The 27,927-nt window shown below is 34.1% G+C and overlaps 1 protein-coding gene across 1 annotated transcript in view; it reads right to left on the reverse strand.

Annotated features, from left to right (window-relative positions):
• Nucleotides 1-26,744, reverse strand: part of LOC113493773 (microtubule-associated protein futsch-like) — a 160,780-nt gene extending 134,036 nt beyond the window's left edge. The window contains exon 1 of the mRNA XM_026871788.1: nucleotides 25,839-26,744. Coding sequence (XP_026727589.1) covers nucleotides 25,839-25,995 — 157 coding nt within the window. The 5' untranslated portion in view covers nucleotides 25,996-26,744. The remainder of the gene's footprint in view (nucleotides 1-25,838) is intronic.
• Nucleotides 26,745-27,927: the final 1,183 nt, after the last annotated feature.

Raw genomic sequence — 27,927 nt, forward strand, 5'->3', positions numbered from 1 at the left:
AATTTTACCAAAGCGACTTAACGAGGGATTCTTTTAACATAATAATATTACGGATCTCTAAAAAAATATCTCGTTCTCATCTGTTCGATGTAGGAGTAGACAAAAAATAGAGTGCTTTTTGTAGGCTGTAGCAAAGTGATTGTTGTGAAGCAGCCATTTTATTTCAATACGTTTTTTCTCTTTCATTTTTGCTTTCAATTATTCTGCTCCGCTGTTTATTTTCTTTAATTAAAAGCTTCTGTTAACCACTCAATTTTAAAATGTAACTTTAATCAAATTGTAAACTTCTTCTTAATTAATTTTTTACTTTTATTCGGGTTCTTGTTTCGTCTTATTCCAAAAGAGCGATAAAAGGCTTACGTTAACAGATACTATATACCTAAACACTTAAAAAATTCCCAATTTGTTGACAATTATAAAATACACATGGAAACAAGCCACTATACCACTTATAACCTGACGTTTCTAGAACCGCACAAGCCTATGTACATTTCTAAAACAATAATTCAAAAATCTCTTATCAACTGACAAAGACTGCGACATAAGACTTCACTTGACATAAGACTTGACAGATTTCTGTTCTTTTCAGAATTGGATGTATGGGGAAACTTTCTAGAAGAAACTAGAACATCGAAACGAAAACATTCGATAACACATCGATCGTTTTAAATCGATGCGTAATCGATTCAATGTGATATTTACATAACAGTTTCAGCTGTTGTTTCATGCGTCTGTTGATGACCTATCTCAACACTTGGTGTGGAATATATTTACTTGTTATTTTTAGTAATATCGGTATATATAGATGTCTGATTAGGTAATAGTGTGGGTTGTGGTATTTTAGAATTTCTGAAGTGGAATACAGATAGACATATACGTACTTATGCAACGAGGATATGTAAGATTTTATTTTAGTTATCAATGTACGCTAATTCGATTTTCATAATTATAAAATAAAAGACAAAACATGTCTCTAAAATACCTCAAAAACTAAGCACAATACTTCATTGAAGTTCCAAGAGAGCATCCACAAACATATCGGCACATCCTTGACCGGTTGCAACAATATTAGTTTCCACAAAATACTAAATTACACCGAGTTATGGACGGAAATGATCGAAAACTCGAACAAAGCACCATTTGCCACAGCCGGGAATCGAACCCGGAACACGGCGGTTGGCATGGTGCCAGCTAAAACTGCCAGACTGGGCCGTAATAACTTTTATGGGTAAAGATGTAATAATTGTGTTTATACTTGAAGTAAATCATACACATCACTTGTAAGTATGTTAAGACGGTTTATAAAATACTAGCTGTTGCCCGCGACTTCGTCCACGTGGTTAGAATTTTCCCCGTTTTTTCCACATTTTCCATTGTATCTTCGCTCCTATTAGTCGCAGCGTGATGTTATAAAGCCTTTAGGGTTCTTTGATAAATGGTCTATTCAACACAAAAATATTTTTTCATTTCGAACCAGTAGTTCCTGAGATTAGCGCGTTCAAACAAACAAATAAACAAACTCTTCAGCTTTATATATTGGTATAGATTAACGTGTTATATTTAACGAAAGAAATAACTTCAATCATACTGTTCAATACTGTTCAACTTTCTGATATTACCAAAACTGAAAATCTTATACCAATATTATGCTTACGCCATTATTTTAATAAGTAAAGGTATTATCATTGCGTTCAAGGTATAATTGTAGGTTATAGTCCAATGTGCACTACATTATTTTAAGATTCGGATTTTTTAAAGAAGTTTCATCTCTGCGAACCCAAATATATCATAAATAATGCACTTTCCATGTAAAGTGCTTTATGATGGCAAGAAGTGCATCATATTGAGGTCTGGATTAATAGAATAAGTTTCATCTACCTACAAACTCAAATAGACAGTGGAATTTTCAGCTGAAGTGCTTTATGACTAAAAGAATCCTATTTACAAAAACAGCGAAATAACTACAGAACATTCAGCTCATTCATATATCAAATATTAAAACTCCATACATCACAACCCTTTACCGACGATTCTTCTGGTGAAACCTTTTGAATAATCACATAGAACCACAATAAACTAAAAGCATCCCTACTCAATCCTAATAAACCACAAATCTAACTCCTGCCCACAATCCTAACTTCTGGGGTTCCGTAACATTCTACAAAAGACCATCTATCTATAGCTAAGCTATTGCAATGAGTTTACACTACTCTTGTAAAGTTTATTGAACTGTAACCTTGAAGTTTTTGCCGATCGGATAAAAAAAACTAGCTCAATGAAGTGATACAATCGAGACCACTTAATGTTGTAAGTTACAGGTGTTTACTAAATCTCAAACGTTTGTGGACAATAGGATATTTGCCTAAATCTAATTACATAAATCTGTAGATTTCCCAAAAATATTGAATAATGTATTTATTTTATCTACTAAACACGAAATGCTAATTATATACATCTATATAGCCCGTCGGACAGATTTCCTAAAAATATTGAATTTGTATTTTTTATTTTATCTAGTAAATTAAAAAAAAAATCAATCAACTAAAAATTGAAAATAATCTGTCTGTTTACCAAATTGCCACCAAAATTTTTAAAGAGGTTTTTGCGTGAAAGATTAACAAACATCCCAAAGAATCTTTAACGTTTATTATACACATGCTTTACTTTAAACACTTATGCTTTTAATCCAACTTCTTACGAACAGATAATAAACTACAAACTTTAGGAATAATGTTCTCAACAATATCGTGGCATAGGATTAAACTATACTGCTCACATTACCATACAAGGCATGCTAAAAATAACTTAACTTTCACAATCTAATAACAACTAACTCACAAACTTAAGTTTCTATCAAAATGTTATAGTAATGGTTAAGTTACTTTAACTTAGGTAGGTAGTTAAGTAAATTTACTAAAACTGAAATATTCCTGAATGTATTAAAGTAACATTAATATTGTTTAACCCTCGGTATCGGAGGGTTAAGCTGGGGGCTGATTTGATTAAAGCACCTGGTCGTGGTTACCAAAATACTTTAATCCGAATATTACATAAAATGATACCAAAAAAAATATAAATCCTCGACTCTCTTATAATATACACGGAAAATTTTAACACCGCCATTCAGAAAAGCGGTCTCAAAGCACAGTGACATCTTGTGGAAAATGGTGGAACAAACTGAACCTTACTTTTGATATTTTGACACATTTGCGGTTAAACATTCCGCCCACCAAGGACATTTTGTGAAACATTATGTCCTTCCAAAGTTATTCCAAAAATTCCTTACAATACTAAACACAAAACAACCTTACAATAATAAATTCTACAAACCAATGATACAATTCTAACAACTATGCTTAACCTATCCTAATTTAAAATAATCTCAGGGAATAGGCAGGACACACAGCTTGGATGTTGGCCTTTTGAGCATAGAACCCTTACTGCGAATTGTAACTACTCGTGTAAGATTGTCTAACCCCGGATGCTAAATCTGCTTTTCACTGTGCTTCAAGTGTAACCATCGAGGAACTTTAAACTTCGTAATAAAATTTAGCTGATGTCGGTAAGTAAACCATTTTTTTTTATGTGAAACTTCCTCATCCCATCCAATTCCAGAAACCCCCAATTTTTTCTTCTTTACAGTTTCTTGCAGCGCAGGTAGCTGAAGAGAATATTGGAAGGTGACACAGGTTCGGTTCCAGGTAAGTACCAAATTTTTAAATATTTCATCTTGTTTTATGTTGATTACCTTTTCCGCTTCATCTTGCCCCTTGAACGAGTATTTTTTCCCGATCATTTTCTCCAGTACTTCACTGCTGCTGCTTAACCCTTTTTGTACAGTGAATCCTGCCTTTGCTATTAACTCGTTCAATTGATTATAGATTTGCATGCCTTCTTTTGTAGTGTCGCAACCAGTCGTTAGATCATCCACATAATAATCTTTAAGAGTTCTTGCAGCTGCGATTGGATATTTGACTCCATCATCGTACGCCACTTGCTGCATCGATCGCACTGCCAACAACGGAGTCAACAGATTTCGCAAATCTGGTTGCAGCCTAGGTCCAATCATTAGGTCGTCGTGGAGAGCTACTCCATTCTTTCCCTTGCAGGAAGCATCAAAAACGACCCGAACCTTGATTGTGTCTTTGTCATTACGTACAACCGCGCGGTGAGGTAAGTATATAGCATGCTCATTTTGCTCTTCTGATTTAATTCCTTCGTTCATGTATTCCAGTTGCAAATACTCATTCATATCTTCTGCGTATTTTTTCTTGTTAGCAGATGTAGTCATACATGTTTCTTCACATCTAGCCTCCTGTTCGGTGACTATCTGTTTCCTTATGCGATTTGTTTCCTTGTCTATTTCCCAGAACCTTTTCAGGATTTCGTCATTCCCGAGTTGCGCGTGCATCACGGTAATATTTGATGTTTGCTGAGAAACAGAGGCTACTGTACCCGATAAAATCCATCCTAATGAAGTAGCCTGAGCTATTGTGCTACCATCAGGTGCTCTTTTAAACCCATTCTGCATAACCTGACTGTAAATTTCTGCCCCTAACAACATATCGACTTTATCTGGTTTGTTATATCTAGGATCCGCTAGTTCCATATCACTAACTTGAGTCCAATCTAAATATGATATTTCCCCACCCGGTAGTAAAGACGTTATAGATTTGAGAACATATGCTTTGACTACAAGTTCAAATGACGAATTAATCCTAGATTGAATTTTGACCTCAACAACCGAATTTAAACTTAATTTGTTATGACCACCTATGCCAGTAATCGACCCCTTAACTGCTTTCTTATGTAACCCTAAACTCTGCACAGTACGCTCCGTAACGAAAGACGCTTGTGAGCCTTGATCCAACAGCGCTCTGATAGTAGACATACCTCCGTTTTTGCCAACAGCTCTTACTAACGCAGTGGCTAGCAGAACTTGACTACGCACGCCACCTTTTGAGAAACAAGCTACGACATCATTTTGAGATTCCTCTTCGACTGTGGCCGAATGTGCTTGCGTTGATGAATCTCCCCTATCGCCAGCAGACTCCCACTCACCTTTAAGGTGCAACAAAGAGTGATGTCTTCGCTTACAGATTTGACACGAGGCTGTACATTTACACCATCTAGCAGAGTGGTTGTATCCCAAACAATTAAAACATAAATTGTGATCCTGAACAAACGTGCGCCGACTATCCACATCCTTAGTAACAAATTGCTTACAATTTCTTATTTTGTGCTCAGTGCTGTTGCAAACCGGACATGCATTTGCTGTATTGGCCGCTGTGTGAAATACCCTTTCCTTAGTAACAATATTTTTACTTGACTTATTACCTAAAAACTCAAGAGCCCTATAACGGCCAGTTACAAAATCTTTGAGCTGTCCAAATGTAGGCAGCTCGTCTGAATCTATATTGCTTGTCACTTTTAGTTCCCAATCCTTTCTGCTTTCAGGATCTAGTTTTAATGTTATTATGTGTATTATGATAATATCCCAGGAAGTAACATCAATACCCAAATTCACTAACGCATTTAAACAATCTGATGTTGTATCCATTAATTCTTTTAAAGCACTAGCTGACTCTTGTACAATATTTTTTTGACTAAGCAATCTTACTAAAATACAATGTGATAAATATTTTCTATTGTTATATCTAGTCTCCAACTGAGCCCAGCATCTTTCATAATTGGATTCCGAAATTGGTATATGACGAAGGAGTTGCTCGGCTTCCCCAGTCAAATAACTCTTTAAGTAATGCAATTTTTGTACATTATCAATAGTGCTATTTTTGTGGATTGCTGACATAAACAAATCGCGGAATGTGGGCCATTCAGTATATTTTCCGGAAAAAGTTGGAATTGTTATTCTAGGTAACTTAATAGTCATACTTTTGTTCGGAGAATTATTATTTGAAGACCCCATAGCTGAAGATACATTGCTATTTTTTATTTTACTTAATGCGATCTTTAACTCGCATCTTAAATCTAAATACAAATCTTCCGTGTTAAAATAGACTTCGTTGACAGTGTAAGGTGAAGATGATAACTCCTTATGATCAAAATCCTTGACAATTTGTGTATGTGTTAAAGTGAATTGTGCCCATAATTCCTCAATACTCTCTAATCTGGTTTCTAAATATTGTAAAGTAATCCTATCCTTTGGCGATTTCTTAAAATTAATTTTAGCTCTTGACAATCGGACGTAAATGTCATCTTGCACTTTGACATGTGATTGCAAAGACATTTTGATTTTTTATAATTGCCAGTGCTTTCCAAAAAAGGTTACAATACAATGTAAATACCAACTATTTTTTTTAAGAAATTTTACAAGTCCATATAAATATCAAAAATTTTCTAAGTGTTTGAACCTTATGAATCTATAGAAAATCGGGCATAGGTTCCCCGTCTGAACGGAATTTGGCTTAAATCTAACTAAGTCTAACATGCATACATTACAATTATTCTAAGTCCAAGTATTTTTCTAAGTTATAATCTTCTAGGCAATAAAGTTCACTTTTGCTTCACACGAAATAGTCTCAAAGTACTTACGTTTTTCTTGCACTATCACTCACTTCCTTACGACGTCGCTTGCAGCTTGCTTGCTGCCGATGTGTAGTAGTTGTACCCAACGCCCGCCAGGGAGCGCTCCGCTCTCGGTTTGGTGCGCAGCTGCTGGGATGCCACTTCCACCAATCTTCAGCTCCGATGCCCGCAGAACTTGCTTGAACTGCGGTGGCGCCTTCTGTTGGCGTCACTGGTAGCACTTCAGTGGCGACCCACCACTGGTTTCTGTGCCGCTGATACCCAAAAATCCGAGAAGCGTGATATTTACAACGCTTCTATCCGGCTCGAAGGACCATGTTTAACCCTCGGTATCGGAGGGTTAAGCTGGGGGCTGATTTGATTAAAGCACCTGGTCGTGGTTACCAAAATACTTTAATCCGAATATTACATAAAATGATACCAAAAAAAATATAAATCCTCGACTCTCTTATAATATACACGGAAAATTTTAACACCGCCATTCAGAAAAGCGGTCTCAAAGCACAGTGACATCTTGTGGAAAATGGTGGAACAAACTGAACCTTACTTTTGATATTTTGACACATTTGCGGTTAAACAAATATTAAGTTCAAAATATAATTAATATTTAAAATACTCATGTTCAAAATATTGGGTAACATGTTTAATAATTATTGATTTTGTCTCTACCCTTCTTGTCTACTACCTAGCATTTTAACACACTTGGTCTAACTCTCCTCTGTCACCTGAAAATTGCTTTATAAACCCGATTGATCTAAAAATGTCAAAGACATCATCAACAAATATTTGAAGCTCTAAGACTTACATATTACATTGAAAAACGGTAATAAAAAACATAGTAAGGAAACACTCTCCCAAATATTAAAATTTCTAATCCGCATTGAATAACCACAGTTCTCAATGCTCAATACTTGTATATGGAAAGACGTATTCAGCACATTAAAAGCTTAAATTATTAACAAGTTGTCGTAGAATAGAACCTCCCCATCCATTTTGCAACACAATTAAACACAATAGACGATCAGTACACATACAGCACACCACATTACATTAAATGTCCGATATGACGTGAAAATATGACGCATACGGCCAAATATTGAGAGACGTGCGTCGATTTATAATTATTGTCCCGTTTGTGACGAAACTGAGAGTTTTAATAACGGTGCACTGTTGTTTTGGAAGCCTATTATTCTATTAATTGATTGGTGGACAATTTTCTGTTGTATATTTTATGAGTTTTTTAGCGGGACTTTTGCGTCATTGGTTCATATATTCTTATTTATTTAATTAAAATAACAACTCCCAATCCAAGGAATATACATAATATTATTATTTATTAACTCAACAAACACAAGCATTACCGGCACAAACGCTAGAATCGAACTTCATTCGAGTGCGTTTGGCGTGGTGACCCAACTCGGCTATCTGTGCAGTCACATTGTCACTTTAGTGTCAATAGTTGTTAACTAAGTATAATCATTATTATAATGCCACTTGTACCACAAAGCTCTATTTACTAGTGCTAAAGTAAATCTCTTGACATATGACCCACTGAGATAAGCCAGCGTCTGACCTTCGCTGGCTCAAGTAAAAGTGGTTCTCTACAGGTTTTCACTGAAGATAGCTGCTTAAATAAGTATCGTACGAAGTTTTAGTCGATATATGAAGGTATGTATGTACTGTTGTGTACAGTATAATTTTAGGGAGCGAAACTGTAGTTATTTTGTGTTCATTAATCCACTAAACAGAATGGTACCTAAATACTTATAATCAAAAAGTAAAAAGTAAAATATGGACATTAATCAACTAATAATGTCCTCAGAACGAAAAAACAACACGCCCCAAACATTAAACTTATCATACGTCACAATAATTTATAACTGCAATAATCGCTAAAGCATTTTAACAAAACATCATAATTTACTCGGCGACGGATTTTTATCCCGAGTCTCGGATATAGCTCGTGACGTCATCACATCGATCCTCTAAGGATTCTGGACCATTGCCAAGGTCCACAGACTACCAAAGAATTAAGATTGAATCACTCTCACTATTTTAAAACAGCAACGGAAACGGCGAAATGTATTGCGAAAATATTTATAAACATGGATGATTTAGTTGCTATGGTAACACTGTCAACAAATTTTGACAAGTGAAAAGATATGAGTTCAATATGGAATCATCCACACTTACTCACACATTTTAAATCAAAATCAGGGTGTATAAAAACTACTTATTTTGAAACATCCGTTTAACTTAAATTTATCTGTTTAAATTTAGTTACAGCAGTCTTTATTGAGATGTTTTTTTTAATACCCAACCCGATCGCAAAAATCGTCTTTCCTTTAATTTCATTCACCTTCATAAAGTTGACAATTATTTTACTGTTACATTATGTTATTAAACATATTGAAACTGCAGTAGAATAACATTTAAATACACAACCAATAAAAATGTTATATCTACGAATCAAGAAACGGGAATACTGCAGTAAACCTATCTGATCAATCGTAAAACAAAAACTGCTCGCTTACTATGAAATCTTAAAACAGCTGTTGGAGAGAAAGCGAGACGGCAATATGCTCAGTATAGAGCGCCATCTCACTTCTGTACCGGCGATATAACTTTTAGAGTTGGTAGGCTCCCGGCGCGAATAAACCGCTCACTTTATACAGAAAATAAAAACCGAAGATGTATCCATCGTCTTAAGAATTCTGTACCATACCTGAGTTTAGTTTTCTCCTGAATATTTGAAGTTTTCTGCAACGCCTGTAAGATATGATTGCATTTTGATGCGGTAATCTTTCAATCCACGGAAACTAGTACGATCAAATTTTAAATGTCTCATCTTTCCCTTTTGTAATAACTTTGAATTGAAGTTAAATTGTTTAAAATCATACCAACTAGAAAAGAAAATGCGTATATCAACGATAAAAAAAAATATCGCTAGAAGGTAAAGTTAACGAAATATTGAACCATTTAACCATTTTCAAACATTCATTCAAAGATTTAGCACTAAAAGCAAATTACATTGTCATAACTTACATACAACATTTACAAATCAAGTTTCAGCTGTTTTCATTTATGTAAGTAATTACACATACAATGTCATCCAATGTATGTCATATATCACTTAACTACATATTCTGCCTACCCCTTTATAACCTAATACAGCGGCTTTATTGAACAAAATAATCTTCTATCCGTGACGGACATCCACGAATTTTTACGAAGCCATACGAACGTCGTAATTGGCTTCAGACCACGATTTGATCGATTTTGTATACGATTATCTTAAATCCTAAACTGAATACATTATGTAAAAGGTATTGAAAATGTGTTGGACTTTTATCCGACTTCTAAAAAAGGAGTTTTCTCAATTCTGCTGTACATTATTTTTTATATACTGGGTTATAAAACGTAAATAGTAAAATACATCTTATCCAATAGATAAAGCTCTTGAAGTCTTGACATCTATATTTCAAAATGGCGGAAACAGATCCTGAACTACTATTTAAATCAAGATTTAAGCATAGCTCCAAAAATCCCTATTTATGTAATACACAAAATCAACATTATTAAATAGTTAATAAAACAAGCACAAATTCATAATAAACACTATACTTTTCACCAAATCTCTAAAAACGATAAGTAAACGGTTCGATGCGTCGCCATTTTGGAACTCATTTCAAATAATAACAGTTTTTCAAGCGAGAGAATTGAATACTACAATAACAGTTACACGCTTAAAAGAGAATGGAAACTCATTGTGAAATGTTGAGGCTTGTTTTTAAAGAAAATAAATGATTTGGTTTTATGGAAAGTTAAAAGTTGATGATAAGAGTTTGTTTGGCTTTTCCCAGTATTGATTATGTTTAATAAATACCAGAATGTTTTTGTTAAAAGTACGGTACGATCAGTCTTAATACCTTTTGTCAGCTCAATATTTTGGGTTTGCCTATTGTATCTACTCCTCTGACTAGCAAACATTACTAGTCCACTCTAATCTTTTCCTATCTTCAGAGCGGCCAAACAGTTACAGAACAAAAAAAAACGTAATTTGCGAATGGTCTCCTTTCCTTTTTCTTTCAAAAGAAGTCTTCCAATATTTTTTTTTTACTGACCGTATAGAGTACACAACTGTGAAACCTTAACAAAAGCCTGCCAATAGTATCTTCTGGCCTAAAAACTCTTACACATATGAATACTACAAGCTAATTCATTTCAATAGAGTGTGGCGGACTCACGTGAGCACCGGGCTTTAATTAGCTTTTTGTTTGCTACCGGTGCCTCGAGTGTTGAGGTCTATATACCATGGGACAGTGGGGGACAATGGGGTTTGCTTGGCGTATTTTAAAGAGGATTTGGTTGTGGGTTCGACCCCTGATTTTGAGGATTTATTTATAAAAATACGGAAATTGTCTGAATGTGTGTCGCTGTTTGGTTTTCGTAGTTTTAGAGACTATTTATTGCTAATACACAAATAGTTTTAATTTTATTTACATGTTTGGACACTACGTTTAATGCGTCTTGTTCTATTGTAAATTTTCCTGCGATACATAAATTATTGTAAATGTATGTGATGAGTTTAGTTTTTTTGTCACAAATCGTGAGTTAACGTAGCATAAATCATTAAAAATATGCTGTTATTTATCCATAATTAAAAATGCTTTTCGAAAAACTCCTATAAAAAGTATGATTATAATAATTGGTGTTATTATTAAATGGTAATCCAGTGGAAACCAGTTCGGTCCCTGCTTATACCACAACGGATAAGAAGCATGAACGCGTAACGGTAATCAAGTCGTCATATGAAGTGTATTGTACAAGAAATTGCAGAAGGTTTACTTCTATTGCATTGAAAATATCGTTGTGTTTTTGCAATGATGCGATTTGGTGCCATCTTATACAGACCAGTGTGGTAAAGTAGCATTTTCCTTTGAAGACTTTTCAAACAAGTTAAAAAAGCATGAAGTTCTCAATTCGTCTCTCTTTTTCATGTTTGTAGCTCAGAACTACAAAGTGAGCCGATGTTGGTTGTCCTTACTTTTTCGTGATTTTACAATAATTAATGCTGTTTAATATCTCGATTTTTTAATATCAAACTAAGATCTCTAACACACGTTTCTTGACCATAAAAACTATAATTTATCTATTATTATGCGTTTAATTGAAACGAAAAATCTTTTCAAAAAATTAAAATGAATCGAGTGAACCTTCTGCATGCACCTGTATAGTGAGTTAGGGAGACTGAGATGCGCGGACTACTCATCCATACCGGACACAGGTATTCATGGGTGATTACAGCTGCATACTAATGCTGTGTGACGGCTAGCGTTGCTTTCAAATGTATCGCAAATTCTAATATACAGTACTTTACTTAGGACAAAGTCATAGAATAAATTTATAATTAATTTAATACCTATCGCATCACAAGTCAGTTCGATTCGCTCGCCCGAAGCGCCCTCAGCTAATGATTCAAGACTTCTGTTGAGTCCGAAACTATACGCGGGTGTTAACCGTTATTTAATAAATAATTAAGAATCCGCCTCACGAGTGATTATAATATATGTTAAGCAGTCTTAAAGTCAAATATTATGTTATTAGTGATAAATGCATTAATAAAGGCAATTTACTTGTTAGATACAGTTACATCGAATATACGGATACATCGGAAATATCACGATTATATAAAAACACATGAAAATAGTAACCACATTTTAATTACTTTTTTATGTACACATTATTATTCAACCATTGATCGTTATTCCCGTTAAACAATTAACTTTAATACAGCAATTACCATTTTCCAGAACCTTTGATCTTAGCTAAAATTAATCTAGACTGGAATACGCAGACTAGTCATAAATCACAGTCTATTACCGTACAGTAACACTAGATGGCGTTAACTCAAGTAACACGATTCTTCCTGGCTCCCAATTTAACAAGGGTCACCGATCTGTATGACGTCATTTTTGCAGAGGACCCTCCACTATGCCGTAAAGTGAAAACATTGCAGTTGTTAGAAAGAGATGCCGCTCTACGCTGTGGTGTACGTTGTCTCGCTTCCACGACTACAATAATATTTTTTTTTCAGTGGTAGTCTCCCTGACCTTAATACGTAATATCTCCTCATTATACTGTTGTCCTGGTATCACTTTCGCTATTTATGTGGGTTAAATATAGGTTAGGATTAAATTAATGATGTTAAATCAGATTTTCTGTAATTTATAATTTTTTCAACCTTTAGCTGTCGTTAATAAATATTATTTGTTGTAAAAATAATTTTCAACTGCTGCTTTATTTATTGGTCGTAAATAAGCGCCTTTAATGCAATTCATTATTTTTATACACTTTCTTTTACATGACGCAGTACCGGCGATCAAATATATGCGATTGATCGCCTGTACTGCAATAGTAGTCCGATTTACTGGAGGCATTATTAGCAAGCTTAGCTCGAATAATATGCAGGTATAAACAGACTACTGCCTGTGCCACAGTATCTGATTGACAGGAACACCAAACTATTTCATATTTTCATTTTTTATTTCATAGTGATTTGAACAAAAAAAAATGTATTTTTAGGTAACACAGGAGGCCTAGCGGTATTTAGCACTTAAGTGATTCCAAGTTATCACACTAATGGTGATGGTAAACAAATGACAATTCATTATACAGCTGGTCAGGCGCAGGTTACCAACCTAGTTGCCCCCTATAAGTTGTCACAAGGAAGCGGCGCGGGCGCACGCTTCCTGCGACGCGGTGACACGGTGACGCGTGACTCACTGCATCGAGTGTGTTTGTGAGTTCGAAATTGATTTGAAGGTCAGATTTCTTGTGTTGAGCTGATGGTGTTGAGGTTTATGTTGGTTTTATTGTTGGTCAGTGATTGATTTTAGCCTTTTTTGGGTATTTGAAAAGTTGCACTTATCATAGTGTATGATGAAAATTAAATGACGTTTAAATACTTTTTTTATTGTTAATGTTAATGTTAATGTTTTTAATTTAGTCTTGGAAATCAGTTACAAAAAAGTTTTTTTTTTTTAATAATATTAATTTGCAATAACAACGAGAATACCATCCTTCAAGTAATAAAGTGATGATTTATATCTTCATAAACATTTAATTCTAAACACGCATAAAAAATTATAAGAAAATTCATAAATATAAGAGCTCTTCAAAAAAGTCTAGATCCACATCAATGGCGTCAAAATGCTCAATTTTACGCTTCACGCATAACCCGACTAAGATTTTTTGTGCACTTCGTTTCGCCAGTTGCCAGTTGCCAAACGCTGGCCGTCAGTTGCCAGTAATTGCCATTTGCCATTTACAGTGCCATTAGTTGTAGGTATATTCAAACGATAGTTTTAAAGGAGTAAAATGTTAAGAATAGACTACGTATTGAATATCAAATATAAGGGTGACCATGATATTATCAAAGAAAAATATTTTTCTTTTTTTACATTTTAAAACAAAAATTTGTAGCAAACAAGTTTTTTTTATGAAATGACCCAATTTCATTATCAGTTATTAGATTAATTACAACACTAATTATAGTGTAAAAAAGACTTATACCCTTTTTAGTAAGCCTTGACTCTTGCACTTAAAATTCGGAAGTGACTTTGTCATATTACAAACGCCTTGATATCAAGTAATCGCATGATAAACATCTATCGTGATGTAATGTTTACTGCCTGAAGGCCACTGTCGCGAAATACCTAAAAATTTATATTTTTTACTTTACTTTCGTTTTTACTTATACAAAAGGAAAAGTTGATACCTTTTTCTATTGTAACTCTATGTGGGATTTTGCCAAGTAGATTACTCAGTGTTATATCATAATAGGCCTAGCTTCATAGCAAAGCATACTAGCTATGGAGCTATGAGTTATTTTTTTCCGGATAATGACAAAACATATTAATTTAATCCACTATTTTAATAGGGACAGTATTGTATAAGCAGACTATTGAACAACAAAGTCAACATATTTAAAAAAAAATAAGATTCACTACCTAAAAACCAAACTGAATCAGTTAGCAAACCACAATTTACACATATACTTAAATAAAGTAGGTATAAACTGAAAGATCACACGTGAAACTACATCAAGCATTACCATTCCGCAAGTAATGCTCGTTCTAAAAGACAATATCATAAGAGCTGATACCGTGAAAACAGATTTGCACTGAACTGTCAACCTCATGTTAACAATTTTATGACGCGTTATAACCCTCTCTGATTGTCAAAGTGTAACATATTAACGTAACTGTCAACGATTTTGTGATTATGTTAACAAAGAGTTGATTTGAAATTCTAGAGAGGAGAAAATGAGAAAATGGTGCAATTGAATAGGATTATTTGTTCCAGTTCATTACTGTTTTTAGAACACTTGAAATCAATCTGTGCGTTAAAATACATATCATATTTAGTTTTTTTTTTTATAAAACAAGCAATTAAAAAGAAAATGCCGTGTGTTTAAACACAAGGATTAAATTCCTTGGAAAGGGAAGTTGTTTTTTTATTGTTATCAGCTTATCAAAATTTTTACAGAAACAGGTGTTAAAATGACTTCTTGCATCAATGACTGCTTTCTTCAATAGGTGGTCGTAACCGAAGATTGCCTTCTTGAAAGTTTTTGGCACAACAATTATTAATAAATCGAACCGAGGCCTCTCTTTATTTCTATGAAATTATTAGACTTTATAAATAGAAGAACTTACTCTACAATTGCGAGTAGCGTCACGGTCATAACAACAGGAGCAAAGAATAAATCAGCTATTATCATTTATGAAGTAAATAATCGTTACCTTTAAACTATTAAGAGACACTATTAGCTGTGTGACAATATTGCGAATAAACGTGACTCTTGTCACATAGTGTTAGACTTGCGTCTAAATATTGACTAAGGAAGAACGGAAATAGATGTGATACAATCGTTTTGTTTTTTCTTGTTTAATTAAAATTTCTTGCTAAAAGCTCTTTGGCTAATAGTGGTCTCTTCTTGAAAAAAGTACCGTATTCATCTCTGCAGTGATTATTTTCATTATCTGCAAACAATCCACATTTAAAAAGTTCAGGCTATTATCGGGAATAATTAAAGTCCTAAAAAAAATATTTTATCCCGTAATATCATCTAACTGATTAACCATTTGCAAAATATCCACGCATTCAGTAAATTACAAACGTTCTTCTCCAAAATTAGCCAACACATTTAATACCAATAAAACGGAATAATCCGGCAAATTTCTACAAACTGATGGTCACCTTAACATCCTAGCTGTAATATTATTATGAGCTCTTAATATTTTATTAAAACGGAATAATCCGGCAAATTTCTACAAACTGATGGTCACCTTAACATCCTAGCTGTAATATTATTATGAGCTCTTAATATTTTATTAGCGTTTTAGAATCCATTACGATGGCCACTGTGTTTTCGATATTTATACCCTGGTAATAACAGAAATATATTATTCGTTTCGTATTCAGTTAGATTCGACAAACATACTTAAAATTCATGAAATTTTCATTAAAATTATCAAAAGAGGACCGAGAAATGTGATCGTATATTCAAAAACAAAAGTTTGGGCACCTCATACAAGTCTTGATAGTTTTTTCTGTGTAAATGAACTATTTCTATTTCGATACAATTGTAATTTCTAATTTACAAAATTGATGACCCCGGATCTGTTTAAACTGGTTTTTATCAAATATAATGCTCGTATAAAAGATCTTCACATAACCAAGAAAGGGCATGTTTCTAAAAGTGCTAAGAAATTTAGGCAAGAGACAAATGAAAGATGACTATAAGAAGGAGTTATCACCAAGCATCGTCACGTTATACGCAAGTTAATAATAGAATGTCTTATCAATCATCACCTGTAGAGAAATCAATTGTCTAGGTAACCCGTGAAGAGATAAGGATAAGAGAAAAATAGTCAGATTTATAACTTAACGATTTACCAGACGTTTCGGCGACTGTGAAGTAGGTATATAACTGAAATCTGTTTTGTGGTTTTGGCAGTTATGTTTATTGATATGAAATGCAAAAAAAATATAAATGTTATCGCTTGCCAAAAAATGTCTACATTTTTAAGCTTTCTGGAGTCGATATTTCTAAACTAGCTAGCCTAAGTAGTCACAATGATACTCCGAGGTTTTGAGAACTGACGTCTTATTGACTAGGATAATGTGATATTCAGGGACTATTTATGTTTAACACTACACATTATACCGTACACAAAGTTAATTACTATTTTTTGGTACACAACTATTGTAGTTCATTCCAAAGAACATTGGTTATGTTCTCAACAATAAAAAACTATAGCACATACAACCAGCAAGTTTTGCCGTGAAAATATTTTAACACAAGTTAAACTTTAACACGCAAGCTTCGCGTGTCAGTGTTCCCTCAATATACCTAATTTGTGTTTAGTGTTGCCAGCGGAGAAAATTGTGAAAATGAGGTTTTAGTTTTTAAGGTCGAATAGGACAAAGTTTTAAGCTGTACAAGTATATTGCGACAAACATTTAAATAATTGCGACCATTAAGTTTAAAAGGAAGGAAAATAAGTTTAGTTTTTTTAGAGTAGGCAAGTATACAGTCCACGAATAACAAAATAAGTACATCAAATGTAAATTCTTTATGACAGTTACCATTTAACGAAATTCGTGATGTTTTACCCGTTCCAATTTATTGATATTCAAATGACGTTTAGGTGTGCCTTTCAGCAGAGTAAATAAACTTTCCCCGGCCCTTTGGGGTCTAATTCCGTTTCCGTACCCCAACAAATTTTGAAAAGGATCCAAAGAAGCAAGAGCGGTCAGGGGCGACGATAGACTTAAAACAATAAAGATATTCTTCGCTAATAAACAATATAAGTGTGGTAACAATCCTTGTACGGTTTAAACGGTGATTAATGTCCCGGTTTATAAAATGCCGGCCGAGAGCCGAAGTGCCGACATTGTGGCGACCTCGACATTGTCTGTAATCCTATTTGAAGATCCGTTAATGATGATGAAAGTAATTATGTAATTAGAAATTTATTGAGGTTATAGTTTAAGGGTAATTTTAGGGGACACCAATGTTTAATTGCGGCAGGTATATTTTTAATAATATAGGTACTATTAAATTGATTCATGCTGTATATAAGAAGGCTTAATTGTAAAACCTGTCTTGAGGAAGCAATCAATCGTATAGAGGCAACACGAATGGAAGTCCTTTGGCTTTGGCAGAAGGACATCGATGGTTTAAAAAAGTAGGTTTTCGGATTTTCGGTAGGATATTTATTACAGGATTCTTTTACTTTACGATAAAATGATCATCCCAGTCATGAAGATGTAATAACATACAGCCGGTCACTTAAGGAATATCCTTCATATTAAAAATCCAGGTTAAACCTGGAGAACCAAGGAAGTTTCCAGTGATATGCAAAGATCTCACAAATCGCCACAGTCGGTTACACAAAGCGATCTGTCCACAAGTCCTAAGCGAGCGATGCAAAAAGAAAGCATGCATGTAAGACTATAATTATGTTCGTCACATACCGGAGCATCTGCGCGTCTCGAGCTCCGATGCTTATCACGTACTTACTTAGTTTCATTATTTACTAGAAATATATAGAATATGGAGGAAGATGGGTTCTTCTAAGGGCCCTAACTTTTATCCTGTGTACGAGTGTCGTTGACGAAATCCAATTGAATCTGATTTCTAATGTCATTCTGCCATTTTATTATCTGTTAGTGTTTGTTTAGTATACTTCCTTTGTCACCATATTACTATAAACCTTTGTTTTTTCAAACATTTTTCCATAAGAGTTAACTTTGACATTGTGACCTGTAGCAAAATGGAACCTTATAAAGACACCGCTGTCTGTCCCTCTGTGTGTCAAAAACTTGTATATCAAGAACCGGGATATGATAGTCGATTTTTTTAAGGATAAAGTATTTCTATTGCTGCTATAACAATACTGTACAACGCCATTTAACCGGTTACTCGAACAACTGACGTTTGAAAGTACAAGCGAAATCATTTTATCAGAGAATCATTTTACCGAAAATATCAATAACTCAGATACAAAACTGAGTATTTGTCCAAATAATTACCGAACTCATTAATCAGTTGAAGAGTGCCGCCGAGTAGTTATGTATTGTGCGCAGGTGCACGAGTGTAGCAGAGTGGCACGCGATGCTCGCTTGTTCTATCATAACCGATGTTTATCTTGACTTTTGTTAATGTATTACTTAAAACCAATAGTCGTAAGAAAATATGTCTTTGAAAAATTTGAAGTCCTAAATCAAACAAATTTTATTTCTTTGACTTTAGTTTTTTTTTTTTCAATACTAAACAATTGAATTTTACACGTATAATATCTGTATGCAAACGGGGTAAAATCTTTCGAAAACAAGTAGAGTGCTGTTGTATACCAAACGCTGGGTAACTTCTTGATTTGTCGTACACCGTAGGTACGATCAACGAATAGATAATGATAAGAATACTCTCTTAATTGTTTATAAGTTAAAAATATTAAATGTTAAAAACATATTTACATAATTTATAGCTTTCATTAGGCTACGTAACATTAAGAAAATTGTAGAATCCTATACTTGTATACGTTACCATACGATTAATAACGCACTCTACTATTACAGACCTAGACATTTGACTTGGAGTTCAATTTGCGACTCTGCCGCCACGTCAGCTCATTATTAAGGACTCCGGGTGGTTCCGAAACTAGTCAGGCAATCCCGATAAATACGTGCGCAAAAATAACATATTTTTAGAATGAATCATCCATACGAAATTTACTACAAAAACGCGCTCTAGGTTACATCATGCTTTTACTGAATAAATATTTAATATTCATTATAATTATACCACTGTACTTCATAATAGACTGACATTCAGACATATCTATCGATAAAACTAAAATTTCGTTACTCTCCTAAACAGGTTTCATGAATGATGCAAGTTAACTCAATAACCAGTAGTTTAACTTAAAAACTAATCGATTAGTGTCCATTAACGTAACGCGAATAACAAAATTACGCACACCTCCTTTTATGATGTAATTGGTTAAAACGTAATTGTTTCGTGTTTTTGATAAAAGATCTTATAAAAATTGTACTTGCTTTTTTTCAAATTCTAAATCTAAGTCAAAAAACATTTATCCTAATTAAGCACTTTTCGACAAACATAACCGACATTGGAAAGCACTCCTTAGAAAGGACACATCCTTCTTTCTAAGGTTGATTTGAATTAGATTTACAAACCGTTTTATTTGTAAAGTAAAACTTTAAAAACTGCACCGGACTATAAAAATAATAAGATAAATGTATATGGTTACTGCTGTATAGTTACTTTTCTATCACGTCTTATATTTATAAATACCTTATAATTACCTTACCTTACATTTATAAAATTATTTCTATAAAATATCCGTTTAATTGTCTTAAACATAAACAAAAAAAAAAAATCCTAAATAATATTCAGACGTTCTTGAAAACAATTACCTCGAAACAGAAAAAGTAACATAAAACCTCCCCTATTTATACATTGAACAAAAGCGAACCGACGGACATCAAAGCAAGGAGATAAAACGGTATGGCGCGGCCGCGGCCGGGACAAAATCAGCAGAACTAAGAAAACGATAAACTGACGGACATAATAATATGTATAACCGGCCAGTAAATGTACCAGTTCTGCGCAGAGCACGGTGAAATGCCGGATCATAACACCGAATATAGGAAAATCGAAGGAAGTGTATTTATAAGCCTATGATGATCAACCTTAGTGTGTAAATTGTGCGGATTTAAAAATATATTTTATACTGTCATCAATTTTCCGATGTACAATGTCTAGAAAAGGACTTGGTGCCATAGGTATTCCCTACTAATAAACTAATAAATGATAGGCTTATCAAACTCGAAAATAGGGTTGATTTTATTTATCCACTTTTTGGTATCCGCTACGTTACTGACTTTATTGAAACGATTACAGAAACCTACCTTGTAAAATATCATGTCTCAAGCAAATAAAAATTTATTATTTAATGATTTTGTAGAGAAGTAGCATCAGGATCGTCGGGGAAAACTAATGCCATCTCTTTAAGTAATGATTTTGAAGTTGTTGAAGCCCGACAGTGCTGTACATGGCCTAGAGTAGACAGAGTAGAGGGAGAAGACGTAGAGTTTCTTTCAAGATAGTTTTCATAATCCCTCAGCATTACGGCACTGTACCACTTCCCCCTTCTTTTCTATGTGCCACGTATATTATCGTGTAATACTGTGAATTCGTCCGTCGGTTCTCAGGATTATTTTCCCGGCTCGTAATCTCATAATATGACGTTGGCCTTAGTCTTAACTTGCCCGGCTTCGCTGTGCGAACTCTATACCTATAGGACGAAATTGCCCAAATTCAGAGGATTTAGTAAAGAGTTCTTTTGATAAGTATAAAAAAGGGGAGGCCTTGCGCACCAGTGGGATCTGACATAGGCTTTATTGATAGTATGGCCTCACTGTTGTTGATATTTTTTTAATTTTTTCTAGCATTTCATGATTTGACCAAGAAATCCACCTATGCATCTCGGTGCCATTCTAGTTCATCACATAATTCGGTATAATATAGTTCAAGGGTAAAAATATCACAAAGTATTTAAGTAGATACTGCAGCACAACACACAAACTGCTTGAAAACTTTCAAGCAACTACGATTAATTAATTATTGTTAAAAAAAACATTATTTTGATTTTCACTTATATACTCTTATAAATACCAATTGAATTTGTTCACACAATCGTATGCTTACTATTAAAACAAAAGACTATTAATTGATTATATTCCCATAGTCTCAAGCTAAGTCATAATAAATGGATATAATAAGCACTAGTAACAGTTCGACTGTATATAAACTACTAAAATTATTATAAAGAATTATTACTTATTTACAATTGGAACTATCAAACTTCAATAAATTATTTAAACAATAAAATTCTCTAACTATTTAAAACTGAAACAATCAAATTCAATTGATTTTAACTCAAAGTTTTTGATTTAATCGTTGAAAAGATCTTTGAAAATTTATATTGTTTTTGTGTGGTCCATGACATCGTTTATGTTTTAAAGGATGTATTTGTGTATATGAATAGATTGTTTATGAAACCCCCCGCGACACAAGAGTAAAATTAATTTTAAAATGGACTCCAAGCTTCATATAAAGAAGTTAACTACGTTTAAACAAACTTATTCGAAGGTCCCAAAGGTCCTTTAAATTCTGTATAAAATATCATTAAATATAATACAGTAGCTATTACCGTATACCTGTTCCAAGACAGTTTAATTACATCGGTGAATGATGACAGCCCATTGAAAACAATTGTCATTTAAATTAGAACAATTCGCATTGTGATACCTCACAATACGATATTTACTCGAGTATTTCTGTAATTAGATATTTGTAATGAAATTCTTGTCGTGTTCATTTATAATGGCGTATAATAGTAACTGTTCCTGTAATAGGTAGCAATATTACCTTCATATCATAGTAAAATACTTCGTTTGAAATCAATTTATAAGAAAATCCGAAGATCGTAAATCGCATTAGAATAGAAAACTTCAAATCTTTGACTTGGACATTCCAGTTCGACAAGTGATATATCTTTGACTTGTCAATACATTGACATATGAACGTTTTAAAACCACTAGCGCTTGAAGACATGTAACTGGTCCATAGGCCCAGAATTCTTATAAAATCGAACACTAATCATAAGGTTTTCAAGCTAAGATTTTTTCCTCTCATAATTTCTTTATCAGAAGACCCTTTTTCCATTATTGTCGAAGATCCCTTACTGAACCCATGATCCAATGAGGGTCGCTCTTGGTTTAGACATAAAGTCCCCGGAATATGGTATACTTGAAAGCAGTATTGATTGGATTTAATTTCGTAATCAAATAATGATTTTTGGGATTATGGATATCTGAAACGTTTTGGGTGACGAAAAAAAAAGTAGTCTTTTTGGCCACGAGTGAATTTTGTAGACAAATCTGATTAAACTGCAATTTTATCTCAATATGTTTAACGAAAATCTCATTATTTAAATAGCAGCTTTCATTCAGTAATATGCGGTATTGTATCAACAATGTTAATTGTATCAACAAATACATCTTAAGGTCCGCAAACTTGTAACTGCACACACATTTAGTCTATCAAATATGTCTTACTCATGTTGTCAAATAATAAAATACTTTAACTGTAAATATATAATTAAACTGTCAAGACCTATGTTACAGTTGATCGTCGATTTACTTATAAGTTTATGTAAACCTATTCACCAAATCCCAGTAGCTGAAGCTGTATTTTAAACAAACGAAAGCCTAACACTTCAGAATCACAATTTCAATTCAAAATCAACCTCCAATGTTAAACCAAGATGTTTATAAGACATTTATTTGATGCCATACAAATATACCAACATTATAAAGTCTTATTGTTCGATTAACATGACTATAATAAGTCTTACAATAGAAAACTATTGAGAAAATGGATTCTCTGCTTCCCTTCTCATTTAAACATTGGATTGAATGTTTATTGTATCAACCAGGAGAGTATTGTGACTGGTCTCATTGTTGGGATTCCTGAGTTATGTTTTATAATAATACGTAAATGTGGAGTAATTCTATTGGATAATTGCCTATTACATGTCGGTTTGTATTGGTTTGTTGTAAATTATGAATACATCTCTATCTTTTACGGAAAAATTAATATTATCTCATTATCCTGAAAGGCGTTGTGGCGCTAGTTGTGGGAGGCCTATGTCACGCAATGGACGGCGATAGTCTAAGTTAATTGTTTAAATATTATTATTATCTTTAGGAAACATCATAATGTATAGTAAAATAATTTCGTATCCAAAATAGGCTACTAACTAACATAATTAACCATATAGTTATGTAATTTCTTGGTATATTTGATTTAATCATTAAAGATATTTTGTACACTAGGACCGAAGATGATTTATTCGTAAGTATGTTCAATTATAATATGATCAGAAGTCCACGCTTCACATTTAATTTGTAATAAAATTACTGAAGACGGAAAAAAGCTAGCAAGAAGAAACACCATCTATTCATTCTGTAGGTATCACTTTGATGATAAGAGCATCATCAAAATTCCAAGAAAATATCTGCCCCGACAATAAAATAAAAAATAATATACCATGACTTTGCAAAACAAATTGCATTGTTTCTGTTGAAGATACAGTATTGTCTCATTTTATATCGCAATAAAATTGTTTATTTACTATAACGGAATGTTAACTCGCGTTTATCTGTGATTCTTATCTATCCATAATTCAGGCTTTTCTCCTATATCACACTATCATATTCTGCAATAATCGATGTAATATTGTCTCGACATTTGTTTCGACATTTCTCGTCAGATAGGACTACCCTAAGAAGAAATCGGTCCAGCGTTCTCAAAAAATACATGTAAAAGTGATGAATTAATATCCTATTTGCAAAATAAATGGTTTCGTTTCATTTCATTTTGACTTGTAACTCTTTTATCTCGATATTTCTTTTCTACCAAAGAGGAAAGTCGACTTGAATTATCTCAAAAACAAAAACAGGTAAAAGTAAAAACATAATATATCCTACTGCCGGAATATTTACCTAATTCTTTAATTAAATACTTAAGACTATCACAATTTTCCTAATTGTAGGCTTTTCGTACATGCGTGTGAAATCCCTAAGGACCAATTGTTGTAACTATATGCCCGCGGACTAACCCAATTAATAAAAAAGTGAACTATATTCAACGTAAATATAATTTGAATATATTATTGATTGACCCTATTCCCCTGCCGGACTTTTACTGTTGCTAAGAAACTAATCGTACACCAAACCCATTTTACCCAAATATTTTAAGTAAGTCCGTAGAAATGCCCCTGACTTTTCGGTCAAGTGTATTTTTCTTCTACTTTTATATACAAAAACGTTTTTTGAATCAATGTAATGAGCTTTTATTTCCGAAAAATTCAATCTTCGTCTTGTAGTTTTTAATTTATTAATTTATTTATTTTTGACATTAAATCTGTTTTTTCCTATCTACAGCGTCTTTAGAAAGATCGTCCTAAAACTTTCTTATAAGGAACCTCCTTAGATTGTTTGGTTTACAAGAAGCGACGGCACCTGACCTCAACCATGACCTTCCCGCCGGCAAAGCAGCTGATCATCGTTCGTATCCCAAACCTCCTTACAGCAATATTTAATATCACCTGTTTCAATACAGGTGACTTTGCTTCAGTAGTAAGAATAGATCAAGTTTGCCAGAACGAGACATATTTATTCATAACTAAATTATTTAAATTTCTATCTCAAATTTGTTGGCCGGCGAAATTAAAACAAATATTTTTCTTTCTTGTTTGTTAAGATTATAATTGTTGACTGATTAAGTAAAAGCGAAATAAACGACGGAGCTTCGTTCGCCGCCGGCATCTTATCTTGGAGTGATTTAATAGTAAAATAATAATCTTGATTAAAAAATTATGTCTAAGTTAGATGGTTGATGATTTTCACAAAACCGCAGACTAAATTACGAATAAACAGAGACTTTGCTAAGACCGCATGTTTCCTTGCGGTAAACTACGTAAAGATCGATGACTCAAACGTTTAACTGTTAAGATAATGGCGATATAAAAAGCCGGTGGATCAAAAATACGTCTTAGATATTTATGAAACATTCGGCTTTTATGTTTTATTACCGTACTATTCTTTAGCAGTGATTTCTTTCCAGATGTATTATGTCGAGACTTACATTTCATTCAAATTCTATTAGTTAGTATTACGTAATATAAATAGTCCTGCGGTCCTTTTGCCGCAGTCTTTCCATTAAATAATTAATTGACCTAATAGTTCATAGCCCAATATACGTCACCGGTGACGTAACTAGAAAAATACACGAAACTACGGACGTATTACCGCATTACACATTAAAACACATTACCCGAAAATATTAGCGGAAACACATTCCACCGCCGGCGTCTATTTACCCGGAAATACACAAAATAACAAGTTGTTTACGCTAAAAAACAAACACCGAGAAGCCGGCGGATCTATCATTCTTCATCGGCAAAGAATCAATGGAGAAAGTGCGTGTTGTGATGCTAAAAAATAACGTTTCTAATGCCACAACAGACGCTCGCCGGCAAATTGAATTTTCTCCCAATTTGACAGCTGTCACAGTGACAGTTCCCATTTTTTCAGGGCAAAGGCGACAAACGGTTCGGCTCACTTACCTTTAACGAGTCGCTGCAGAATAATCTCCTTGTGCTCGTGAGTGTGGGGCTCCCCAATCACCGCGAGCAAATAACATCCCGTAAGCGGGCTCGGTGGGGGCACAGAGGCAGATACCTCCGTACCCAGAGACAAGGACCTGTCTTCGTCGTGGTCCATCGCCGACGGCGGCGCCGGCGCGACTGCCGACGGTTCGCCCAGGGCTAGCGTATGAATCGACCGCTCGGCACGAGAACTCCGATCGGAATGGATTGAAACGGCCGGTGAGGTAGACACTTGCGCGCGCAACGGTTCGCCATCGACCGCTGAATGTGCGCGACACGCAGACGCGTCGGCGACTCGACTCAACCCCAAAACTGTCTTTCCTGTCTAACTTAACATTTCTTTTGCATGAAGGATAGAGATGGAATATGTCGTAGGGCGTATACAGAAGCCGCTGTAGGTTTTTCAGCGCACACGTGATCTGCATTGCGTCTAAACAACCCGGCTAAATAACCTCGGACCGGTGCCTCAGCTGTTCGAGGGAATGCCATGGTTGTTACAATCGATAATGATATAATCGGAATGACTTGACGTTATGGCTTATGGTCAGTTTTTTAAGAAGTCTCTATTATTAGCGGTAGCGGTAGGCGGAGGCTTCGCTCCGAGGCAATACGTCTGCGCAGGACTGCAGTGACATCTCCCATTTGTTTTCCTGACATTTATCACTTTCCAGCTAGCACCGTAATTATTAACGAAGCACGTTTAATGGTTTCGTTTATTTATTTTCTGCAATGCATCATTATTTTATCACTTTAGTTTGCTCTGACTATTCGTTTCCTGAAAGTCAATATTCCTTTCGATGTTGAAAGGAAATAATTGTATATAATTAGGTAAATTAGATACACAGTTATACGTTTAGGTAAACTAATTAACTGAAATTATTTCTATTTTTTAATTCATATTACCGTGCAAGAGAATTTCATTATTAATACATTGGTATTATGAGTGTCAATCAATTAATTATGAGTACATCATCATAAAAAACCTGGTCCTTCGATCCGAACGAACATGAATTAAAGCATTGTCTGTCTGCACATCTTGACTCATACTTTCACTATCGGCGCATTGTATCATTAATATTGTACCGATTGCCTACATACAGAGAAAATGTACGCCTAATTATCGTGTTAATTAATGAACGGGATCTGTTTATCTGTTTTTTAGTGCATATAATGAATATGAATTCGATTCCGATGTCTTTTCTGGCGTTCTGAATGAATGTTGTTTAGTAAATGTTGTGTATTTGTCTTTCTGTCTTCTGATGTTTTTGGTGTTTAGGTCTGTGTTAGATGTTTGCGTATGCATGCTATTGCGAGTTTGGCATAACTAGGTTAGTAACAATTTGATAGTGCTATGATTGGAATTTGATTTTTCATATGCTGTTCTTACAAACTTTGTCTCGCCTTCTCTACGTGGCTACGATTCGAGATTAGAAATTACAACAAATATGATTCAGTATTTTTTGCTGCATATTAAACAATTACGTAATGCATAATTATGTTGTTTTTTTTTACATTGCAGCATTTTTTTTGTACTCTTCTAGATAGAAAAAACAAAAGAATTATATCTTATTTGTATTTATGTAACCTATTTTTATATTTTAGAAGCCCGTTTGATCCTTACTATGAAATCTTTGACTAGTAACAAGACATATCTCAAATATTCACATTAATGTCGTTGTTATGACCCAGCTGTCAGGGTTTCCTAGCTGATACCACAAGACCTATGTCCAGTGTCGTTAACGAGTCGCCATGATTGATGAGAGGTCCATTTCAGATTTGAACATTCAAGACCTATTTTTCTGCCTTAAAAAGGGTATGAAATGACGTACAACATTTGTCAATTTTTATAATAACTACAGTGACTCGTGATCCCGCCGCGTCAGCTCATGATTAAGGACTCCGGTTGGGTCCAAGGCTAGTCGGGCAATCCCGATAAATACGCGTGAGTAAACCGTTGCATTATTTAATTATTTGACATTTGGAGGTTAATGTTTAAATTTTCGGTTTGTAATTCAGTTACATTTCTCCAAACGCATTAATTGAATCG

The sequence above is a fragment of the Trichoplusia ni genome, chromosome 5 (genome assembly GCF_003590095.1).
Source record: "Trichoplusia ni isolate ovarian cell line Hi5 chromosome 5, tn1, whole genome shotgun sequence".
Classification (NCBI taxonomy): domain Eukaryota; kingdom Metazoa; phylum Arthropoda; class Insecta; order Lepidoptera; family Noctuidae; genus Trichoplusia; species Trichoplusia ni.